Source organism: Hippocampus zosterae, chromosome 6, assembly GCF_025434085.1.
Source record: "Hippocampus zosterae strain Florida chromosome 6, ASM2543408v3, whole genome shotgun sequence".
Taxonomy (NCBI): Eukaryota; Metazoa; Chordata; class Actinopteri; order Syngnathiformes; family Syngnathidae; genus Hippocampus; species Hippocampus zosterae.
Window position 1 is genome coordinate 8,318,192 of NC_067456.1, and position 21,301 is coordinate 8,339,492.

A 21,301-nucleotide genomic window follows, 5' to 3' on the forward strand; every position below is an offset into this window, starting at 1 on the left:
GAACACAATACAGAGAACAAGTAATCCTCTATAAGGGATGGATGAAAATCTTTGGTATTACCACTTACATTTGAATACTTGCTGATTCCGAGTACCATTACATGATAATGCCATTGCGCCTTGTCTTGAAAGTATCGTTCTGAAAATGACACCACAGTACCTAAGGGCTCCTCTTGTGAAGATCACACGACCGAACCCAGAAAACATGTGAGCCGTGACGATCGTTACCTGAACCCTGAGGCACTGTGATGCCATTGTCAGTCAACAACAAGTAGGCAATACAAGAGATGTTTTTCTCCTAAAACCATAAATCAACCCCCAAATTTTCTTGACAAGAATATGTTAGATACAATAGAAATTCTGAATACCTCCTTCCCACATGGGGATTATCCCGGATTATTTGTATGGCAGGAGTAGTTAATCTCTGAAAAACACTGCAACCCAGATGCTGAGATCATCCAATTCGTGTCGTAAACGCCCATGTGACTAGACCGCCCACTCACCTCCCATATGGCTGGTGGTTCATTTTCTGGAAAGCTTTTTTCACATTTTCTGACTTTACAATCACAAACAAATTTTATGTGATAGACCAACACAATTTTACTCAGTTTACATTTAGCTACTCTATGAAGTTATCGGATGTTTGTTAGGGAATATGAGTAAAAAAAAAAAACAAAAAAAAACAGCATCACGACAAAAGGAACACATCAGACAGGTAGGTCGGGGATAAAGTTGTGTAGAAATTTAGAGCAACTACACTTCCTATAAGTAGTGCACTTTATGAAGAGTGGCGAGAAGAAAGCCACTGTTGAAAGACAGGAATGAGAAGTCCCGTTTGCCACAAAGGTGACACCACAAACCTGTGGAAGAAGGTGCTTTGGTCGGATGAGACCAAAATACAATCGGGTGGACCAGCAATGACAGCATGACAAGAAAACAAAGTACATTTAAATTTCCAATCCCACAAGAACCATTTACTGTGCACGCCATCTGGCCCACACAGAGGTGAATGTGTTATTTTCTTCCTCCACCCTGCTCTGTGTTGTCAATGTTTTTCTTTGCTGAATCATCATCTTTCTATGGGGAGGACACATACAATCACACACTCATATTTAAACCACAACTGTATAGCATCTTGGGGCCATTATAGAGGGCGTTATAAAACCTGTGTTATAAAGGCCGTCAAAAAGTGTGAACCAAACCGCAGTGCTCTTGCTTGTCATCTTTTTCCACGACTTACCCAATGACAACAATGAAGATGAGGCAACCTGCCAGACTAAGAGCCGTGACTACAGCCATGAGCGGAACCAGTGCGCCCCTGTCGTGTTGAAGAAGTGATTCTTCGTCTTCAGGAGTCAACGCAGGCAGTGGAATGCCAGATTGGTATGTTTCGGTTGGCGCTCGGGTGACTGTGAAGGATGATAAATACAGCATTAAAAGTACATTGGTCAAATGGTATGCAAGGGTTGGTTTTTTTTTTTTTTTTTTTTTTACTTGTGACATCGAAGAATGCTTGGTCTTTTGCCATGCAGAAGTTCATGATATTTCTATCTCCCGTAACTATCTATTTGAAAAGAGGAGCTGTCGAGAAGTGTGACTTTACAATTTACCAGTCAAGCGCACTGCAACTCGGTAGAACTCAGTCCCATCTTGGCCCGTCACTGAGCACCGGTACGTCCCCTGATCCCTCAAGTGGAGCTGATTTAACACCATGCTAGACTCCTCCATTACTATCTTATATCCTGAGTTCGGACCATTGACCTGAATACACAAAAAAATAATGCCCAAAAAATAGGTAATAATATACAGCAAGTTGAATGTCATGATGAAATGTGCCCAATATTCCCCCTTTAATTGGGAAATATCCTGTAACTGTAAAATTACACAAAACCGCAGACTTTGGTGACGAAAGGTTTAATAAAAGTTTTATAATTGCAGGTTGATTTTTTTTATAAGGGATTATTTATTCTATTTTCCATACAGGTTTTGAAATACAAAAAAAGAACAAACAGAAATGCGTCATGCCAGGAAAAAATCCGAGCAAGTTCGGGCAGAACAGACAAATGCCACGCATAAGGCCCAAGGCAAGAGTTGAACCCACAGGCCAAGAACTGTGAGGCAGATGTGCTGTAATCACTCGTGCTCCATAATATCCTATGGAAATTAGTCTTCTTTCTTTTTCATTTTTCTTTCTTTAATTTTATTTTGTAACTTTTTTTTTTCACCAACTTTGACTCTTCAGCATTGGAAATTCCAGTGTATTTGGGCCAATCCAGCGGACCGTGCCAGTTGTGCCCAGAAGAAGTTAAAATGTCTCAAAATAAAAATGCTTTTTTTCCTAATGTGATTCACATTTTCAGTCGTTCAATATGTGAGTTGTAGGTTTTGGAATTTAAAAATAAACGATTCCCATTTGTTTACATTTATTTTAATCATGTTACCAAGCAAATGGCACTAATTTGATGAGATGGCCCATACATACAGTATCTACTGTATAGTTATGACTGAAGACATTCGTGAGGATGTAAAGGCAGACCTTTGTGTCAGAGGTCCAGGTGTATGATAGGCTCCCGAAAACAAGTGAATGCCATGGTTGGAAACAGTCCAGTAATGCATGTCCTCCCTCTTTTGCCTCAATCTGGTATTCTGCAGAAAGGGTGAGGGAGACGAGGATGACAAAGAGGGATGCGATTGGACTAATCTTTTTCACTCACATGGACAGGCAACGTGGAACTTATATGCACTCTCATCAGATTTGGATTCAGAAAACTTTATTTATCCCCGTGGTACAATTAGAGTCACCACGTGTCCTATGTTGAGAACAGGACATACTCTTTATACACGAGTACATACCACCACAATCCTGTTTGCCGGACGGAGATGGACAGCTGTAGATCTTGTACTTGCATGATATGCAATCCATTACCCGTCTCTGCAAGAGCCCTGAGTGCCAAACAGTATGTACACATTATGTCCAGGCCTTCAAACATGATTTTTTTGTGTCTGCAAGGAGAAGATCAAACTCACCACACTTGTTGGGGCACAATTCTGAGGGAAAGATAAACAAAAAGCACACATCTGATTCACCATTTAGATGGTTAAATTATGTCGTGCACACTCTCATATTAAAGGTATTTACCATTAGCTATGAAATGTTTCAAGTGTTTTACTAAAATCTTCTTCCCTTGTTCAATGATATGAATGAAGTCTCTCTGAGAAGGTCCTGGGGAAGAAAAAAAACGGTTAGTGTCGAAGCATGCTCACTATGCTCATGTCCATATGTGCAGTGGAACTGTTATAAACGCAGTTCAGGGTGTTGGCTGAACTCTATCAATTTCTAAAGCAATTTTCCGATAGGAAATAATGTAACGATTATTAACTGCTCAGGAGAACTTTCAGGTTAAATTTTAACATTATTAACATCTGTTGGGAGAAAAAAAAGTTAACCACCGTTATTGAGTAAACCGTCCGTCCATCCATTTTCTATAGCGCTTGTCCTACAACACAAAGTTCCACTGCCTTCCCTAATACACAGCAACAATTAGAACTTGTGAGTTCTCACCACTGCTCTCTGCATCCAAGAACCGATTAAATTCACTCAGGTACTCAGTTTTGACTCTGTACAGGGTGGTCGGATCTAAGCGGTGAGACACAGGCCATTAACCACCATGAAATACAGAAGCTCATGTTTGACAGAACCAGACAACGGAAATGAAATAATTATTTGGAAACTTCTCAAAATAAATCATTACTTTAGATGTTATGTTGGGGCAAATGTAGTTCTTACCTATGATGCCCTTCAGGTCCCGGCTTGCTTCCTTGTATTTGTTATAGACATTATCCAAAATATTTTTCCGTGCGATTTGCTTTTGTGCAGTGGAGGCAGATAAGGAAAAGTCTTCGTGTTTGTTAAAGATCTCTTTGTCACACTGCAGACAGGCCTCATTCACAGTGTTGCAGCACAGCATCAGTATTACTGTCCACCACTGCAGCATTCTCCCTGTTTGGTGGGGACAAACAAATGTTGTTGTCAGGCGGCATTTATCAATTTTTTCTGTGTGACAGATTAGATTGATCGCAGGATGCATACATGAGAAATGCCAGGGCATCCGTCATAGGCCTACAATTCTTCATGGTCTGTGTAAAAGAGGCTATTCTTAACAGAGTTATGTTGGACTTAATTGGGGGGTATATGTTAAACTTTTTTTCACCATTTCAGCTATTTTGATATTTTGTGAGCTGTTGGGAGGATGGAAATACTGTATTTGTTGTTTAACACGGCAGGTTGCAAATCTTAACTGCGGAACTACAATACCCCGAATCCACTCATATTCGATTGACGTGCGCCTGGACAAATCAGCGTCGGAGTTTGGTGGTTGTTGGGCGGGCACACGGAGCTGCAGTGCTGCACCTGCGCAACGCTTCGCGGGTCTGTGCTGGAAGTAAAACGACATTGGGGACAAGTAAGCTTTTTCTGTTTTCTCTTTTAACCATAATTACATGACATGTTATGAGTTACACCTTCGTAGACGGCACCGCCCGCTTTGGACTGCTATTTGACTGGCTTGAAAAGAAATGTATAACAGTTGACAGCTGGGGCGTCGTACTCTTGCGAACTATAGATTTTATGTTACATCTGGGCCTCTTGTAAAAAAAATTAAATACAACAACAAAAAAGGGCAGGGAAGACGGGTTGACCAATTGTTCATGAAACCGCGTGGTTTCCGCCTAAAAAGCCAGAAGTGATATAGAACCACGACGACATAAATCAGTCAAGTACAGTATTACGTTCAGTGTTCCCAGCATTCTCTTCCTATTTAGCTAAAAGAGCCTGTGCCGGGGTTCTCGGTTTACGACGAAGTTTCCGATCCAAAGTCAGTGACGTAACCGTAATCTGTACGTAAATATGACATCGCCGTGACCTGTCTCCAACGCAGTTTTAATTGTAATTACAGTTAAGCACATGTAGATAAAACATAGTCCATGAAGTAAAGGAATCAAATGAAAAACAAAAGCTCAAAATATACAGAGTGTACTTAAGATGAAGCTACCCACTAAATCGATACATCAGTACCTTTGAACTTCATCAATCTCCTCATATTTCCTCTCTCTGAATAATAAATTCATTTCACACGCACCCACCGGAGGTTAAAGCGTTCAAATTCTCTGAGGATTCAATAAGTAGTGTGAATTTGTTCAGGCTTATCACTCAAATGTACCATTCCACCATCAAGGGTTTCTACTATTATTTTGCCAAATGACTCTTGCATTGCTTCTACTGTATTGACATGGGTGCTTTCCTTCAAGGTTGGAACCATCCGACATGAAGACATTACCAAGGACAGGAAGGTAGACATCCATTCATCGTTCTTCCTCCGATTCCACAACTACTACTGGGAGGAAGCTCTCTTGTGAAAATCATCATTACCCACCATTCTTTTCAGCTCCTCATTTACATAATTTAGTTATATATGGTATAGTATCTGGTACATAGTTTAGTATGTACCAGATCGTTCCAGTGGCCCCAGGGGAGCAGCACCTGTCCGATGAGACCGGGGGCTCCCCGCTAAAAAAGCGAGGAAATCAGGAAGCCCGGCCCTTGGTCATAGCAAGCGTTTTGGGCTGTGTGTTGGTTCTGGCTGCCGTGGTGGCCTGGTGCTACTACTCGGCATCTCTGCGCAAAGCCCAGCTCATGAAGACGGAGCTGCTAGATCTCAACAAGGATGGTTTTGTAATTCGGAACCAAGCAGGCACTATTATATTCACCATGACCTTCAGGTGAGCTTCTCTTTCCGTGTGTCTGTAAAGTAGACTGTGTCATCTAGGTTAGTCTGCAAAAGTTAAAATAAAAAAGTGTATTGGAGCCACGCTCCCTGTGGAATGAGACCATTATTTCAAGGAGGAATGTCAGGACATAAATTCTGGATAAGGAGGATCGCTGGTTTGAAAGCGACACGCTGCCTCATAACACAGAACGACATTTGAGGCAACATCTATTGTCTCTTCACAACAATGTCCTGACATCCCTTTCACGGGAAAAAAAAATCAACCAAGAAAGCCTTTTGGGTTATATGTGAAACATCTTTCAACAAACAAAAAAAGTCGATTTGCCTCCATCTAACCTTTGCAGATTCTCTTTCAATGAAAATATAAAGTCATTACACACGCAATACATAACATGAGTTAATCCAACACACACACACACACACACGTGCAAATTTGTTGATTGAATAACAGTCTACTGTGTGTCCGAAATAGGACACACAGTAATAATGATAATGGAAACTACATTGAACGAATGATTAATAGCACCTCTGGGAGAACATGGCAACTGTAGTCATGGCCTAAATCCAAATCTTCCCGCTCATCACTACACTCATATTTACGCCTGTGGACAATTTAGAAGTTGAGAATGTAGAAAACCCTCACAAGCAGGGAGAACATGTGAGTTTCCACGCAGGAGGGAGAGTCTAAGCTCAAACCTTGAAACTGTGAGCCAGATATGGGCTATTGTTTAATTGACGTTTTGTTCCATGACCTATTTAGTGCTGAACCAGTTCTCTTGAATGATCTGCAGGTCCTCCACACTGGATTTAGACTCATGCTCCAATGAGGAAAATATGCTAAGCTGCACTGAGTCAGATGCCGGCAAGATCAACTTTTTTATCCACACGGTTCGGCTGAAGGACACAGTGATGTGTTACCGCGTGCGCTGGGAGCCTCTGCAAGATAAGCGCACTGTGGAACACGCCATGGCTTGTAATGGCTCTCACTGGTACGGAGGGGCAGAATCGGCCACCCAGCACTGGCCGATCAGCATCGAGGGCGAGCAGGAACCGCAGCCTTTCATCACGAGCGACATCTACTCAAACCGGAATGCCTTTGGGGGGATTCTAGAACGCTACTGGCTCTCGTCTAAGGCTGTGGCCATTAAAATCAATGATTCTGTACCGTTTCATTTGGGCTGGTCTGAGAAGGACATGACGCTTCACTTCCAGGCCCGATACCAAGATTCTCCATTCAAACCACTGGATGGACAGCGGGCCTCACCAGAACTCAGCTACCGAGTGTGTGTGGGTTCAGATGTCACCTCAATTCATAAATACATGGTGAGTATTGACACCATCCATGCATCCATTAATCTGATCCACTTATCCTCATGAGGGTCGCAGGTGCTGGACGTGCTAACCAGCCGTCTTTGGGCAGTAGGCGGGGTACACCCGAACGTTGCCAGCCAATCATACGGCACACATAGATGAACAACCATTCGCACTCACAATCACAACTAGCGACACTTTAGAGTGTTCAATTAAACTCCTATGCATGTTTTTGGAATGTGGGAGGAAACCAAAGTACCCAGAGAAAACAAACTGGGGCATAGGGAGAACATGCTCCTCAAAGGAAGGCCGTAGCCCAGAGTCAAACCCATGACCTCTGCATTGTGACGTGCTAACCAGTCAACCACCGTGCCACCCTGGCAACATACAGTCTGGCAGTCTTGAGTGACACCATCGACTGCAATTGTCAACAGGAATGGTTTCTGTAATTGGGATGTGATAATGGCTACCGAATGTTGCGACTGCTGAAAACCAATTTGTCCAAAAGAGGTTGTGCAGAAAAAGTACATTATTGTTTTTGCTCCGTCAGGTGCGCCGCTATTTCCCAAAGCCGGTCAAGGTTCCTTCTGTTGAGGTGTTCAAGCACCCGGTGTGGTCCACTTGGGCTCTGTACAAGACGTCTATCACCCAAGAGAAGTTACTGCAGTATGCCTCCGACATCACCAAACATGGCTTCACCTGCTCTCACCTGGAGCTCGACGACCGCTACACCGCCGACTACGGCGAGTTTGATTTCGACCCCCAGAAGTTCCCCAATGCCAGCGGCATGTTCGACACGCTCCGACAGGACGGCTTTCAAGTGACGCTCTGGACTCATCCTTTCATCAACTATGACTCCATCAACTTTGGCGTTGCCATTCACGATGGACTGTTTGTGCGTGAGCCCGGCGGTGAGCTGCCAGCTCTCGTTCGCTGGTGGAACGGCATCGGCGGAATCTTGGACTTTACCAACCCAGATGCCCGCAACTGGTATTTGGGCCAACTGACCAAGCTCAAAGCACACTATGGCGTGACCTCCTTTAAGTTTGATGCAGGAGAGACAAGCTATCTCCCTCAACAGTTTAGCACCCTAATCCCGCTGACCGACCCCTCCACCTTCACCCGCCGCTACACAGAGATGGCCATACCGTTTAGTGAGCGGGCCGAGCTGAGGGTGGGCTACCAGAGTCAGAACATCTCCTGTTTCTACAGGATCATTGACAGGGACTCGGTGTGGGGTTACGAGCTCGGCCTGAAGTCCATCATTCCCACTGTTCTGACGATCAGCATCCTGGGGTACCAGTTTGTACTGCCCGATATGATCGGCGGGAATGCGTACCCTGACCACATGACAGGTACAAGATCTCTACGGCTTTGCGGAAATTAACATTGCAGCAAGCAAGCCCCCCCATGAATAGCGTCTGCAAATAATTTTAAAACAAAACAAAACATCTCAAATGCAGATGAAGAAATGCCATCAAGGAATTAAACATAACATCAAGATTCCTCCAAGTGGCGCTAAAGTGTTGCTTCAAGATCTAAGGCTTCGGCACTAAAAGAGGACATCCTAGTTTTTCAGTGAATATACATTTAAAAAAATTGCAGACAGGCAAATGCTGACTCATCGGGATGTTTGTTGTGAATCGTTTTTTTCACTCGCATAAATGATACACTGAAATTTTAATATAAAATGATGTATCGCTAATATTTATGTTGTACTTTAGGATCGAAAAAAGACGGGTATGACCTGCCTGACAGAGAGCTGTACATCAGATGGTTGGAGCTGTCTGCATTTATGCCTGCTATGCAGTTTTCGATACCACCATGGTTCTATGACGATGAAGTGAGTATAATAACACCTAATAGTTTTACCTCACATGTGTTTGTTGTACAGTCTCTACTTGATATGAATTAGAGTGGGTCAACTGAAATTGTTATTCGGTATGGTTTTGTCCAAATTTTTCAGTTTGATTTTCATTGTGGTTTAACTCGTTCACTTGGATGTTTTTAAGGTATCACAAAAGTACAACACGTTAGTGTGAAAGTAACTACTACGTGTCACACTTCTTGCCTTGCTCAAGGTCACCTCAGAAGCAGTTAGGAAGCAGGCTAGCATTTCTCCAACAACTAGATGCAAATTGATCTTTTTTTTATTTTTTATTACATGTTCACAGCCGGAACTTGAACTATCAGTCCTGGCTGGTTGTATCAATACTGTATATGTATGATCCTATCATTGTGTTTCCTTTGATCCATATTTGTTTTCATATTTTTATATTTTAAGCACAGGTTATGATCCCGGGGCTGTAATTGATTGATTATACCCTGCTTTGCAAGAAAATGATGATAACTCGCATCTTTGTCCAGGTGGTGGACATAGCGCGAAAGTTCACAAAACTCCACGAGACCCTGGTAGCCCCCAGGGTTCTAGAGCTGGCCCACGAGGTGCTGAGCACAGGAGATCCCATCATCAGGCCCCTCTGGTGGATCGCCAACGACGATGAGGCGGCTTATAAGGTCGACTCCCAGTTTCTGATTGGGGATGACCTGATGGTGGCTCCCGTGTTGGAACCAGGCAAGCAGGAACGGGACATCTACTTGCCTGCGGGAAGGTGGAGAAGCTACAAGGGAGAACATTTTGTTAAGGGGCCCAAGTACCTCACCGACTACCCTGTTGATCTGGATGAGATTGCCTACTTTACATGGGTGCACTGAACTTATGCAAGCATTCGGACGGGCCTTCCCATGCTGTTTGTTTCCAGGTAAATGTGTCCATGAACACGTGCCAAATAAAAGCAGCAGTTTTGACATGACTGCGCTGCCAGCAATACGACTGTGGAGAATAATAGTTTCACTATTTTGTCACCTCCTTAAAGTGATGGCCTAAGTCATTTTGACAAAATATTTATTTGTCTTCATCTCCTCATGAATGATGCTGGCCACCCCTGCTAAAGTCGGCTACTTCCTTAGTTAAACAGATCATTCAATTTTACTCTTGAAATAAAATTATTAACCGTTTCATGCACCCTGTAAACCGATAACATGATAAGCTTGCCCCTGTAGTAACCGCTGTCCCTGAAAGGGTTAATAAATGTAATATACTGTATTTTTCGGCATACAAGTCTGAGGGAAATTTATTCTACAAAAACAGTAAGAATATTACAGCCTGTATTCGCACCCAAAATCCCGTTTGGCTCAGTAGGAATTTTTGAACACCCCCTATTCAATTTAATCTTATTCTGGATTTAGGGTTCACTTCTAATGAAAAAAACAAAACAAAAACAGACACAAACAAAAATATGTTGACTGCAGTGAACTAGTTCCAGTTGAACAAAACTTCCACGAACAACGGAAAAGTTTTTCATTTAAAGTGGCTTATCTGCCGCCTATAACATTTAACTATAGGTACGAAACACTGATTTAACATGCAAGTCAACAGGCACTGGAATTTAATGGCTGCTGTACATGCCTCGCACTGATCTGCGCTCCATTTGGACTGCTGCATGCAGGTCTCAGCCAAAGACTGAATGAAATTCAATTGTATTGCTCCATCCTTTTCTCATGTGCCTTCCAGACAGTCGTAAACAAACTCTGATCGTGTCATTGCTGCAGTCATCCACCCGGTCGGCGGAGGCTTCGTCTCCTTAAATGCTAACGTACCGCACTGTAAGCTAACCAACGTGTGTCTTTATCATCAGTGTTGGCCACTGAACAAGTACTAAGTTCACCCTTTGACTTAAGTCATTGATTGAATGATGTTAATTGCTCCATGTACAGCACTTTGTATACAGCAATGGCTGTTTGAAAGTGCTCTATAAATACAGTTGAGTTGAGTTGAGAAATGAAAGGTTAACTGTTGTTTTGCATAAATGTTTCATGTGATTTTCTTTTCGTATTCCGCTCTACATGTCATCTCGTTTGTGGATACTTTTATGAATGTACAGCAAATGCACTAAATAGGGGTTCTCAAAATGGATGGGTCGAGGCATCCCTCGGAGAGGAGACTATTCCCCCCCTCAAGGATTTCTTGTTAATCCGAACAGTGAATAAATTCCAAGGGAAAAAAAAGTAATGTTACAATGACAAATTCCTGTTAGTTTCTTAGGGTGGAGGAATTTCTGAGTACAGTTGTATATTTTTCAAGTTCTGTAATTGCATATTTTCAAGTAAAAAGTTGCAACCTTGAAAAGAGCGAAGACAGATTCTGTTAGACTGAAAAGCTGTAATGTTGGGGGAATAAAGTTGTATTTTTCCTAGCGAATGTTGTACTATAGTCTTTGTGAAGTTCTCGAATACAACTTTACTCTCCCAACATTAGGCACCTTTTTTCCCTCTTAATAATAGGACTATATTCTGATAAAAACGGAAAAGTGGTTAGGACTGCACGACTGACCGTGTTATGTGTTGTGTTTATTATTTTACTTTATGTTAACTGTTTTGTTAAGCGCTTTGTTACAGCTGCCACTGTTGTGAAAGCGCTATATAAATCAGCATGTATTGTATTGTATTGTAAAAAATATTCATTCAAATATTCCTTTTATCAATTGTTTTTGCTGGGTTTGGTTTATGTTTGTTTATTGTTCCCAGAGATATGCACTTTTTCCAAATCATACAACAGTGTAGTTGTTTTTTCAAAAGTAAGTTTGAGGAGCCTTGATTGAGAACCACTACACTAACGTTCCTGCATCAACATTCCTTCACCAGTGGTGCCATTCCTCACTTTCTGCAAATAATCTCTCCTGATTGTAGATTGGCACATTTTGTTAGTTTTAAAAACAATGTGATTGTCACTTTCAAACATGTTGGCGTGTGCGCCATTAGTGCTGAACATCTTCATATTTGTCTGAACCTGCAGTCATGACGGCAAGGCACACACCCACAATGCCTTTTCTTGAAAACTGCTACGTTCACGTTTGCCATATGTGTCCGTTAACCAAAATGAATCTTTTGTTATTTGCTCTTGTGTGTTTACTATGGTGCCAAGACAAGAAATATTAATACATGCAAAAAAAAAGTGCTAAAGTGCTGGGTTGTTTTCCGAACCCACTCACTGGGCAGGTGTGGAGGTTAAGCAGATTTGGTTCCTTTCACCCAAGGTTGGCCCAATTACTTTTAAGTGCTATTTAAGATGCGGTGAACTTCACACGGAAGAGCAATTAAGCAGGTAACGCTGATCTGCATCAAAAAAGAAACTAGAATGACAGAAATATTTTCTAGATGAGTTTCTCGCACTGAAGACTGGTACTGTTCATTTTGCCTCACATGCTTCAGTTTGTGATGTCATTTTCAATCGACAGCAAATGGCAAAATGCCTGCCCCCTAGATGGAAAAACACTGGTGGATTTTTGCTGCTTAATTCATATTCCACAAATGCAATATTGATCGGAATGCTGTTTATACTAGTGGTGGTGCATGGAAAATATTGTGAAGAAAATGTTTTACTTGACTTTCCCTTTAATTTCCAGCCATATTTCATGTATTCAATTATTTTTTGTTGTCTTTATTCAATAGAGAATTGATGGAGCTTGAACCTGACACCTCAGATTTCATCAAGATGTCTCACCTAATAAAGAAATGGGCATTTTTCTAAGAGTGAAGTTTTCAGTCACAAATTTCCCATTGATTTACGGTTCACTGCTTTCTGGCAAAGTCAGTTCACAATATATAAAGTGACAGAAAACCTGAACAGATTCTTACAAAGTCATTGCTCCTTTTATTTTACATACAAGGTTTATCAAGTTAGGAAATAAAAAGAGTTCTTACCCTTGAAGAAAATCATGTCTTGGACCAGAGGTCCCAACCAAAGCTTCATCTTCATTGTGCTGCTGTTTATTGAAAGACAAGCAAGATGAGGGGAGAGTCAAGAGTTCAGTCGTTCCACTACAGGTGATCAGGTGATGAAAGTATCAAAGCGTTCATGTGTCAGGTTAAGTCCTTTATGATGTGCGTTCACGATGACACGCATTGTCCATGTCACTTTCTCTTCAAATGAACAGAACACAAAATCAATGCTGCAACATACGCATGTCTCCCGAAAGAGACAATTTGACTAATCCTCAATATTATTCCGCATCATCAGGCTTTTCAATTGTTAGCACTTAGTAAGACATCAAATAAATACATAAAATCTTTGCCCCCCAAGCTTTCCGTACCCATTATCTTATATCAGCAGATCAATTGTTAGCATCCTGGCATTCTATCAGTTTCCATTAGAACAATCAGAACAATGTACAATCTTGAACTATGGAGAGTATTTGCGAAGTTCTTGTCAGGCTTTGTTCATGTTTGTACTTTTCTTGTCGTAAAGGAATTTTGAACATGTTTAATTTTTTTCCTTGTGTCAAGAAAAAAAAAAAACACTAAAACTGCTGCCAAAGGCGACAGTTGCGATGTACACAGTATATTTACTCGAAGCTTTTCCCGATCATATTGACAGACATATTTAAAACATCTTCTCAATCAAATAAATTCTGTCAAAGTTATTTGCGCATATACAAGGGGATAAATAGTATATTATCAGACATCGTGTTTAATCTGAAAACCCTTAACAGGAAACTAAAATATGGTGCGCTTGATGCTTGCGTCATCAACGCGACTGTGAGCACATCACGCGCGACGCTGTGTTTTGAAAAATTGCCGGAACCTTCCCGCAATTTTTTGATAATGAAACCTGTGCCTGTCAACACAATCAAAGTTTATGGCGTGCGATAAGGTAACAGTCGGTAGTTAGGATGCCGAAATCTCTGAAAAAGTCGCGTGTCTCTCAGACGTCCATCAGCAGGTACTTCGGAGGGGCGAGCAGTGGGACGCCAAAACCAAAAAGGAATTTTATTCCCCCGAAAGGCAAGGTGAGCCCACCATGATGTGCCACATGAGTGATTTTATCTCTTGCCCGTCTCACTGTGGCGGGCCGTGCATTTGGTAGGTGGTCCTACATTGAGGATTTACTTAATCCACCTCTTAATACCACAAACGATCACGCCACGTATGTCTTAAGCAGTTCAGAATCAGTATTTCTTTAGTCCCATGACCAAAAAGATGAAAAAATGCGTCATACCACCAACAATGCTGGCTATTACATGCATTTGTGTGCAGATAGCAACAGATGTGTTCTGCTGGTCAAGCTTGGCTTGCTTTGACCAACAATCCGCAGACGGAGAAATGCTGACGTTACTAATTGTGTGACAGCTATCTGGCCCTGTGAAATGAATTCGAAATCCTTCTGACTAAAAAAACAAACAAACAAAAAAAAAACTGTCTAATTGCTTCGATAATATAAGGTGCATCAGGTAGAACTATTGGCCCGGGAAGGGAATGGGAAAAACTACAAGATGAAGAGAATAGAACGTTGGGAATAATTCAGATCAATTTCAGTGAACATACAGTGAACGCTGCTCAACTCAATTCACAAGAAGCAGTTAGTAAACATTTCATTAAAAAAAGATCCTTCCCTCTTTTTAAGCTTGGTTAACATTTACTGACATCACTAAGTTAGCCCATGGAATCTGTTAAGTTTTCCATTGCACCACCATATTGGAATTTACATTGTAAATGTTGGTCAGTGCGTCTGATTGTTTTTAGGCCAGCAGAGAAGGCCTTCCTGGCCCCAATAACCAATCTCTATTGTCGTATGTCACCCATGTTTTTGTTTTGTCCACCCCACAGAAGCGTATCTCCCACCACCATGACTCTGAGCTACCTTCCAAACAAGCCAGGCTCTCTCTGCTGGTGGATGACCGAGACCTTGAGACTGCATCCACTCAGAGCTCTGCAGGTGACTCTCATGGAGACATCTCAATTGGGACTTGTACAGTGCCCTGAAAATGTATTTGCCCAATTCCTGATTTCTGTCACCCTTGGTAGCGTACCCAGTATAGTCAGTATACAGTATGTGTATTATCCGAGTCAGAATATTGTTATCATGACAACACTAATTCCAACAAACTGTATTCTTATTCCCAATTCAGAACAAAAGTCACCATTCCGCACAGGCCCAGGGGGTTTGTGCCCTTCAACCTTGGAGAGGCTAAAAGGGTTCACTTGTCCGACTGAGCCCAGTGGCAAGAGCTGTGATATTGTGACTTGTGCGAAGGAGGGAAGCAGTGGGAGTCATGGTGTCGAAAGTCAATGCATCAATGACCAACTCGCAGAGAAATCAGAAGATGAGCAGAGTTCAAAGCAGGTATCCTTTTTTAAAAAAATATAAAATTAGGTTCTGTCTGATAAACATAATCACTGCATCTTCTACTTGTAGACGTTGAACTTCTCTCAGTTTGCCAAGCCAGCAAGCATAGGAGGACAACATGCTGAAGGAACGGCCACGGAGGTCAGTCTTCCATCAACCAATAGCGCCCTCTGTCGACGCTCAAAGAGTGCGTACACTCCTCTGGAGCAGCAGGTAATCCAGCTCAAGCAGCAGCACAAGGATGTCTTGTTAGCTGTGGAGTGTGGATACAAGTATAGGTTTTTCGGAGACGATGCTGAGGTAAGAAGTCATTATTAGATATATTTAAAACCGAGCTCGTCAATTATTTTTAACGTGCATGTGTTGTTAGATTGCCGCAAAGGAGCTGAATATCTTCTGTCACCTGGACCACAACTTTATGACGTGCAGCATCCCCACACACCGATTGTTCGTCCACGTCAGGCGGCTGGTGTCCCATGGCCACAAAGTATGAATTTGGACTGCAAAGAATTTTATTTAGCAGTACAGAAAAATATTGGCGCTCCACTGCTTTCCCTGCTGCTGTGAAGTATAGACTGATGTAATGACATGATTGTGATTTGGATTTCTTTGTGTAGTAATTCAAAATATTTTTTTTACATAAAAAAAGAATCTAAAGCCTAAAAGTAATTTCATTGTTTTTCTTGATGTACAGTATGCTTTTAATTTGACAGCACCGAAATATGCTGACAAGTGACAGTAAAATTACACTACACAAGCCCCCATTTGTGCCATAGGGTTAGTTTAAAGCCCCAAAGCCATTGTATTAACACTGCAACATTGTCTTTTACTGCACAGGTGGGTGTTGTCAAGCAGACCGAGACTTCTGCCATCAAAGCGTCAGGGGCCAATAAGAACACTCTCTTTACCCGGCAACTCAGTGCTCTGTACACCAAGTCCACGCTGGTGGGAGAGGGTATCCTTTTGAAACGCTAACTGTTTGGTAGCACGTGATCAATGAGTCTGTTAGCTTTATTTTAATCCAACGTTATTGGATTTATTTTGTTTGTTTTTAGCTGCAGCGTCCTCATCACTGTCAAAGCATGCATAGGTCTAATTAAGCATGACTAGAGTGCTTATACAAGGGGCTTTTGAAACTTGGACTGGAATAATAGGTTATATACACACCTTTTTTTCCCCCCGTCCTATTTTGGTTGGGGTAGAGCAGTGGTGGGCAAATTATAGAGCACCAAAGGGTGAATCCAAATGTGATCATTCACCAAAGTAACGTGCCCACCCCTGGGCTAGAGTGTGAGTTTATACATAGCCTTGCATTCCTCCAGCATCATTGTCCTCAACAGTCCACTGAAGACGTCAATCCTGTGTGCAGTCCAGATGACATGGAGGGCGGAAGCCACAATGATGTGTCGGAGTCTCCTGACAGTATCTTGTTGTGTGTCAGTGAAAACTGGGACAAGTTGAAGAAGCAAGTCACTGTGGGGCTGGTGGTGAGTTTGGCTGGAGCACCTCCTGGTCTAATCCCTGCACTCATGTACTTTATCTTGCTTGGTTGTACTTTGGATTATTCGTAAATGCTACTTCCATCAACAATGAAAAACATCAACGTAGAATAGAATAAATCGATATGTATATATACATTGTGCCTTATGTCTGGGTAATTTGTAAATGCAGGCAGTTCAGCCCAGCACAGGAGAGGTCCAGCTGGATTCCTTCCCTGACAGTCAGTCTCGCTCCGAACTGGAGAGCCGTATCTTGATGATAAACCCCGTCGAGATCCTGGTGCCTTCTGACCTCTCAGCGCAGACCCAGAAACTGTTGGAGAGCATTACCAATGCCAGGTAGCCACCAGGGGTCGTAGTGGGCCTTCTTTTTTTTAACCACACCACAACTTGTTCTTCATGAGTCTTTTCCCATTTTCCGCATCCCTCCAACCATTTTCTATCATGCTTCTCCTCATGAGTGCTGCAAGTGAGCCTACCACAGCTGATGTTGGGCTGGTCACCAGTCAGTGGCAGCGCACATATAGACAAATAACCAGTCACACCCATGGACAATAACAATTCACTTCACCTATCATGCATGTTTTTGGAATGTGGGAGGAAACTGGAATGCAATGAACCGTTAATTTAATGGTCTGTAAAACAATACATTCAGACACATTGATCCCCTCAGGGATGATAGCAACACGTTTGCACATACACGTCTTTGTTATCTCATGCCAAAAAATGAATATGAAAATGCCGATACATGTGCTGCCCAGCGTTGTGCCAAACGATGAGCCTCTTGGGGCTTTCTTTCATTGCATAAAGCACAAATGAAAATCAAACGACAGGGTGGGAGGAAGTGAAGTGGATTCGAATAGATGAGGTTGATGAGATAAATAGAGGGGTGCCTGCTGCTTTCTGCCTGCACATTTGTCATTCTTCACCCTCATTTGTGTGGTACTTTTCGCCTTTTGGGTGATCATTTGTGTGATCGCAACGGCGCCTGCGGTCATTGTTTGAGCACCACACAAGCAAGGCCAATCTATTAGAACATCGTTTGCCAAAGATAGTACCGTGGCACTTTAGGATGCCGTGAGAGATCATCCCGTGAGGGTGCCGCAGGAAGTTATGTAATTATTATTTATGAATTACAACTTTATCTTTGTTCCATCATCTCTGCCGGCAAACACAGTCCCACAGGCAAAAACAATAAAAACCTTTCTATAATATTTCAGAAGGTACAATAAACCTCTGTATCCACCTGTTTCCATTCATATAACAGAGTAAATCATGGCCGCCTACGAACATATCAGCTTTTGTTCAATTAAACAGGCCCAGATTTCACAATAACTCAATTTTGTGAGTTCATATTTTTTGTGACATTTGTCTTTGATGGCGCGCTGTGAGTACTATTCTAAAATAGGTGCCCTGTCTCGATAAGGGTTGGGAAAAACTGGATTAGAGCAGAGATGATCATACATAAAGATTTGTTTGGTCGTAAACTGTGGTGAATTGATTGCAGACTTGCATCTTGAAACTATTGCGGAACAATGGAGCAAGTGAGCTTGGCTCCTGTGGGCAGTGATGCTCCAGATTCACTCTCAGCTAGTTAGCTGTCTATTTATCCATGTAGTTTGTGAATTGGTTATCCTCATAAGGGTCGCAGTTGAACTGTTTTGGGGTGAAAGGCGTGGGCACATTGGACTGGTAGACTGCTAAATCGCAGGGTAGGCCACCTTAACCACCTGACCACTGTACCGTCGAAACTTGAGACTCTAAATTTTCTCTGATCCTGTTAAAATTATTTGAGTAGGAATGACATAGAGGATATATATATATATATATATATATATATATATACACACACACACACAGTATATATAAATAAAAGTAAGTCATGGCTGAGTCTTTCAATCAGGGAACATAATTGTTGGAAAGAAAAAATCCACACCAGTTTATAAAAAGACTTGGCATAAAAATAAATAAATAAATAAATAAATAAAATAAACATTCAGGCCAACCTTGCTAACAACCTTGACTTCTCCAGGGCCAAGTGGTGGCAGCGGGCCCCCTGGCAACCTGGCGTACGCATCCGCAAAGAGACAGGTAATGAGCCCCCACGAGATTGGTTGGTATCAGGGTGCTATATTAGCGGTTTCACTCACCAAACCCACAGCCTGCGGTCACGAGTCAAGTTTGTGAGGGGGAATTTGAGCAGGTGAAAAATCTCACTGGATGAGGCATTGTGACACAACTGGTCTCATTTCTTTTTTTTTTTTTTTTTAAGGTTTTTAAGTTGATAAGCAGATTATATGAGGTGAGGCGGCCCTCATTGCCTGCAGGCCTGCAGCTCCAAATAAACAAATATAACTTTCGTTAAATGTCCAAATCTATTCAACATTACACCATTCTAGATTTTGATGGATCGTTTAAAAGTTATTCATTTTGCCGCGTTACACACATGCTCTTCTCTCTCTCTCTCTCTCTCTCTCTCTCATCTGTCTCACCCCTTTTTTTCTGTGTCAACATCCCGCCCTACCTCTCTCTGTGATGTCCTCAGACATTACAAGTGATGCAGTTTTCTGTTGAATGGGTAAAAGAGAGAGGAAAAAAGTTTCTCAGCACGTGTTTGAACGTGACAGGTGAAATCAAATACAAGACTGATGATCAGGAAAGTCAGCATCCATATTCACTCGAAGGATTTGGATTAATGTCCTTTCATAATCAGTCATCATCTAATGCATCATACTTTTAAAAATAGCTGCATCCTATCAGCCTTCCTGATATTAAATATGCATAAAATACCTGTTGAAGCAGGCTGATGTTTCAGCTTTACTAAGCTGACATTTCAAATGAGGCAAAACAAAACCACAATTCTTTTCTGTGAGCCTCAAACTCTTGGTACACTTTTACCACCTGTTTTATGTTTGGTAGAAGTGCTTCACAGAGCTCGACTGATCGATAGAAACTCATCATTTGTTTGAACTGACTGCTTCAATGATTTATGGAGCTGACCGGAACAATAACATTGTTGCTCCCAGTCTGACCAGCGGCGGACTTGATGAAAGATGGCTTGTGTGTGTGTGTGTGTGTGTGTGTTCAGAAAAAAACAGCATCCATAGCCACATGTTTGCCTCGGTTGCCATGGCAACAACAGATTGGACAAAGCTAGCGAGTCCTTGAAAGCAGCATTGCAGCATGAATGAATGAGATGAGATGAAGCCGCTGGTATGCAATGTTTGTGTCAGTGTAAGAAAATATGGCTTGAACAGTGACTGTTTTTTTTCCTCCCTTTCATTAGGTAGGAAAATTATATTTGCTTTTATTTGTGTCATTTTCTTCCAGTGCTCAGGCTGGTGACAAAGTGCGAGTTGAAAGGAGGGACAGCACCCACTTTGAGTTTGCCTCTGCAATGAACACGGTCACTGAATTCTATTGCCACGCACAGACCAAAGGTGTGTGTATTTGTGTTCCTTTCTGCCTTATTATCGTGTCGTTTTACTGTCTTATTTATCAAGCAGAATCTTAAAACGCCACCACAATCCACTCCAGAATTCTTTTCAACCATAATTATTTCATTGATGAGTGTCAAGTCAAATATCTACACTGTTTCGCTTCACAACTTTGCAGACACAAAGACGAGCGCGATTGGTCTGTCCCCGGCCCGTCTCCTCTCTCGCTTCGGCCTGTGATGCGCACAGTGCGTTTTCGGAATGACTAGTAAAAAAAACGAATGACTGGGAATGACTCGTAAATATGTTTAAAAAAAAAAGAAAAGGTGGATATGTTAGCTATGCGGCGGCCCGGTAGTCCAGTGGTTAGCACGTCGACTTCACAGTGCAGAGGTACCGGGTTCGATTCCAGCTCCGGCCTCCCTGTGTGGAGTTTGCATGTTCTCCCCGTGCCTGCGTGGGTTTTCTCCGGGTACTCCGGTTTCCTCCCACGTTCCAAAAACATGCATGGCAGGCTGATTGAACACACTAAATTGTCCCTAGGTCTGAGTGTGAGTGCGCATGGTTGTTCGTCTCTGTGTGCCCTACGATTGGCTGGCAACCGGTTCAGGGTGTCCCCCGCCTACTGCCCGAAGACGGCTGGGATAGGCTCCAGCACCCCCCGCGACCCTAGTGAGGATTAAGCGGTTCGGAAAATGAATGAATGAATGAATGAATGTTAGCTATGCATTACGTCACTATGGCAGCATCCTAACCAGATGCCCGAGCCACCTCATCTGGCACATCTGAACTCCTCCCGGATAATCCTTTAAAAAAAAATTAAAAAAGCAATACATCCATGTAAAGTAAATCCTTTAGATGCTCACTCACTCAGTTTCCTGACGGTGTTGGATAAGTAAAAATGTGCTTGTGTTGTCCAGGCTGTCGCTCTCTATGTAGTGTGGCATCACTGGAGAGCCCAGTGATCTGCTGTTTGGGTCCTCTAATCCAATACCTCCAAGAGTTCAACTTGGACAGAGTGCTTCGAAGTGAAAGGTATACAACAGATCCACACACACTTACGTCAAACCTCAGTCTGTCCAG

The 21,301-nt window shown here is 42.3% G+C and overlaps 3 protein-coding genes across 7 annotated transcripts in view; 2 read left to right on the forward strand and 1 right to left on the reverse strand.

Annotated features, from left to right (window-relative positions):
- Nucleotides 1-763: 763 nt before the first annotated feature.
- On the reverse strand, nt 764-13,138 carry LOC127602599 (izumo sperm-egg fusion protein 1). Of its 3 annotated transcripts, XM_052068826.1 has the most exons (11): nt 12,861-12,940; nt 4,316-4,436; nt 3,788-4,000; nt 3,563-3,637; nt 3,140-3,223; nt 3,028-3,048; nt 2,854-2,943; nt 2,537-2,646; nt 1,611-1,761; nt 1,241-1,409; nt 764-1,077 (listed from the first exon to the last, which is right to left on the reverse strand). In XM_052068826.1, the coding sequence occupies exons 3-11, from the start codon at nt 3,993-3,995 to the stop codon at nt 975-977; spliced, it is 1,011 nt and encodes a 336-aa protein (XP_051924786.1). In that variant the 5' UTR covers nt 3,996-4,000; nt 4,316-4,436; nt 12,861-12,940; the 3' UTR covers nt 764-974. The 3 variants fall into 3 exon arrangements, with proteins under 3 accessions (XP_051924786.1, XP_051924785.1, XP_051924784.1); XM_052068825.1 differs by lacking the exon at nt 4,316-4,436 and having other exon boundaries at nt 12,861-13,138; XM_052068824.1 differs by lacking the exon at nt 12,861-12,940 and having other exon boundaries at nt 4,316-4,873.
- On the forward strand, nt 4,391-11,286 carry LOC127602597 (myogenesis-regulating glycosidase-like). Of its 2 annotated transcripts, XM_052068822.1 has the most exons (8): nt 4,391-4,463; nt 5,308-5,349; nt 5,445-5,460; nt 5,493-5,778; nt 6,578-7,109; nt 7,648-8,452; nt 8,822-8,940; nt 9,465-11,286. In XM_052068822.1, the coding sequence occupies exons 4-8, from the start codon at nt 5,501-5,503 to the stop codon at nt 9,810-9,812; spliced, it is 2,082 nt and encodes a 693-aa protein (XP_051924782.1). In that variant the 5' UTR covers nt 4,391-4,463; nt 5,308-5,349; nt 5,445-5,460; nt 5,493-5,500; the 3' UTR covers nt 9,813-11,286. The 2 variants fall into 2 exon arrangements, with proteins under 2 accessions (XP_051924782.1, XP_051924783.1); XM_052068823.1 differs by lacking the exons at nt 4,391-4,463; nt 5,308-5,349; nt 5,445-5,460; nt 5,493-5,778 and adding an exon at nt 6,268-6,491.
- A 535-nt stretch (nt 13,139-13,673) lies between the features above and the next one.
- Nucleotides 13,674-21,301, forward strand: part of msh3 (mutS homolog 3 (E. coli)) — a 29,748-nt gene continuing 22,120 nt past the window's right edge. The window contains exons 1-10 of one of the 2 annotated variants that reach the window (XM_052068820.1): nt 13,674-13,945; nt 14,763-14,871; nt 15,065-15,279; nt 15,352-15,582; nt 15,653-15,769; nt 16,120-16,237; nt 16,633-16,769; nt 16,954-17,120; nt 20,112-20,221; nt 21,139-21,253. In XM_052068820.1, coding sequence (XP_051924780.1) covers nt 13,829-13,945; nt 14,763-14,871; nt 15,065-15,279; nt 15,352-15,582; nt 15,653-15,769; nt 16,120-16,237; nt 16,633-16,769; nt 16,954-17,120; nt 20,112-20,221; nt 21,139-21,253 — 1,436 coding nt within the window. In that variant the 5' untranslated portion in view covers nt 13,674-13,828. The remainder of the gene's footprint in view (nt 13,946-14,762; nt 14,872-15,064; nt 15,280-15,351; nt 15,583-15,652; nt 15,770-16,119; nt 16,238-16,632; nt 16,770-16,953; nt 17,121-20,111; nt 20,222-21,138; nt 21,254-21,301) is intronic. The other variant, XM_052068821.1, reaches the window with a different exon arrangement.